Raw genomic sequence first — 392 nt, 5'->3', positions numbered from 1 at the left:
CCTGCTGCTGGGGGCCGGCGACGGTGCTGGCCACGGCCGCGGGCGACGGGGACCCCACCAAGGAGCTGGAGTGCAAGCTCAAAAGCATCACCGTATCGGCACTGCCCTTCCTGCGCGAGAACGACCTGAGCATCATGCACAGCCCCTCGGCCTCGGAGCCCAAGCTCCTCTTCTCTGTGCGCAACGACTTCCCGGGAGAAATGGTCGTGGTGGACGATCTAGAGAACACCGAGCTGCCCTACTTCGTGCTGGGTGAGTCCCGGGGGAGGTCGAGCGGCCGCAGGCGCTGGCCCGGCGCCCCCACCCCCACTCAGGCTCGCTCTACACACCCACTCGCCCACGACCTCCCCTCCCCCACTCCTCCCTGCCTGGCTCCGCCCCCCTCCCCACCG

At 69.4% G+C, this 392-nt stretch overlaps 1 protein-coding gene across 1 annotated transcript in view; it reads left to right on the top strand.

The window, feature by feature from the left end:
- Positions 1-5: 5 nt before the first annotated feature.
- The window catches only part of ASTN1 (astrotactin 1), a gene marked incomplete at its 5' end in the record, with an annotated part of 375,021 nt that continues 374,634 nt past the window's right edge, over positions 6-392 (top strand). The window contains one exon of the mRNA XM_027776744.1: positions 6-252. Within this exon, the coding sequence (XP_027632545.1) occupies positions 6-252 (247 nt within the window). The remainder of the gene's footprint in view (positions 253-392) is intronic.

Source organism: Tupaia chinensis, unplaced genomic scaffold (assembly GCF_000334495.1).
Source record: "Tupaia chinensis unplaced genomic scaffold, TupChi_1.0 Scaffold000710_1, whole genome shotgun sequence".
Classification (NCBI taxonomy): domain Eukaryota; kingdom Metazoa; phylum Chordata; class Mammalia; order Scandentia; family Tupaiidae; genus Tupaia; species Tupaia belangeri.
The sequence above is the reverse complement of the archived record's forward strand: the minus strand, read 5'-3'. Positions and strand labels throughout refer to the sequence as shown.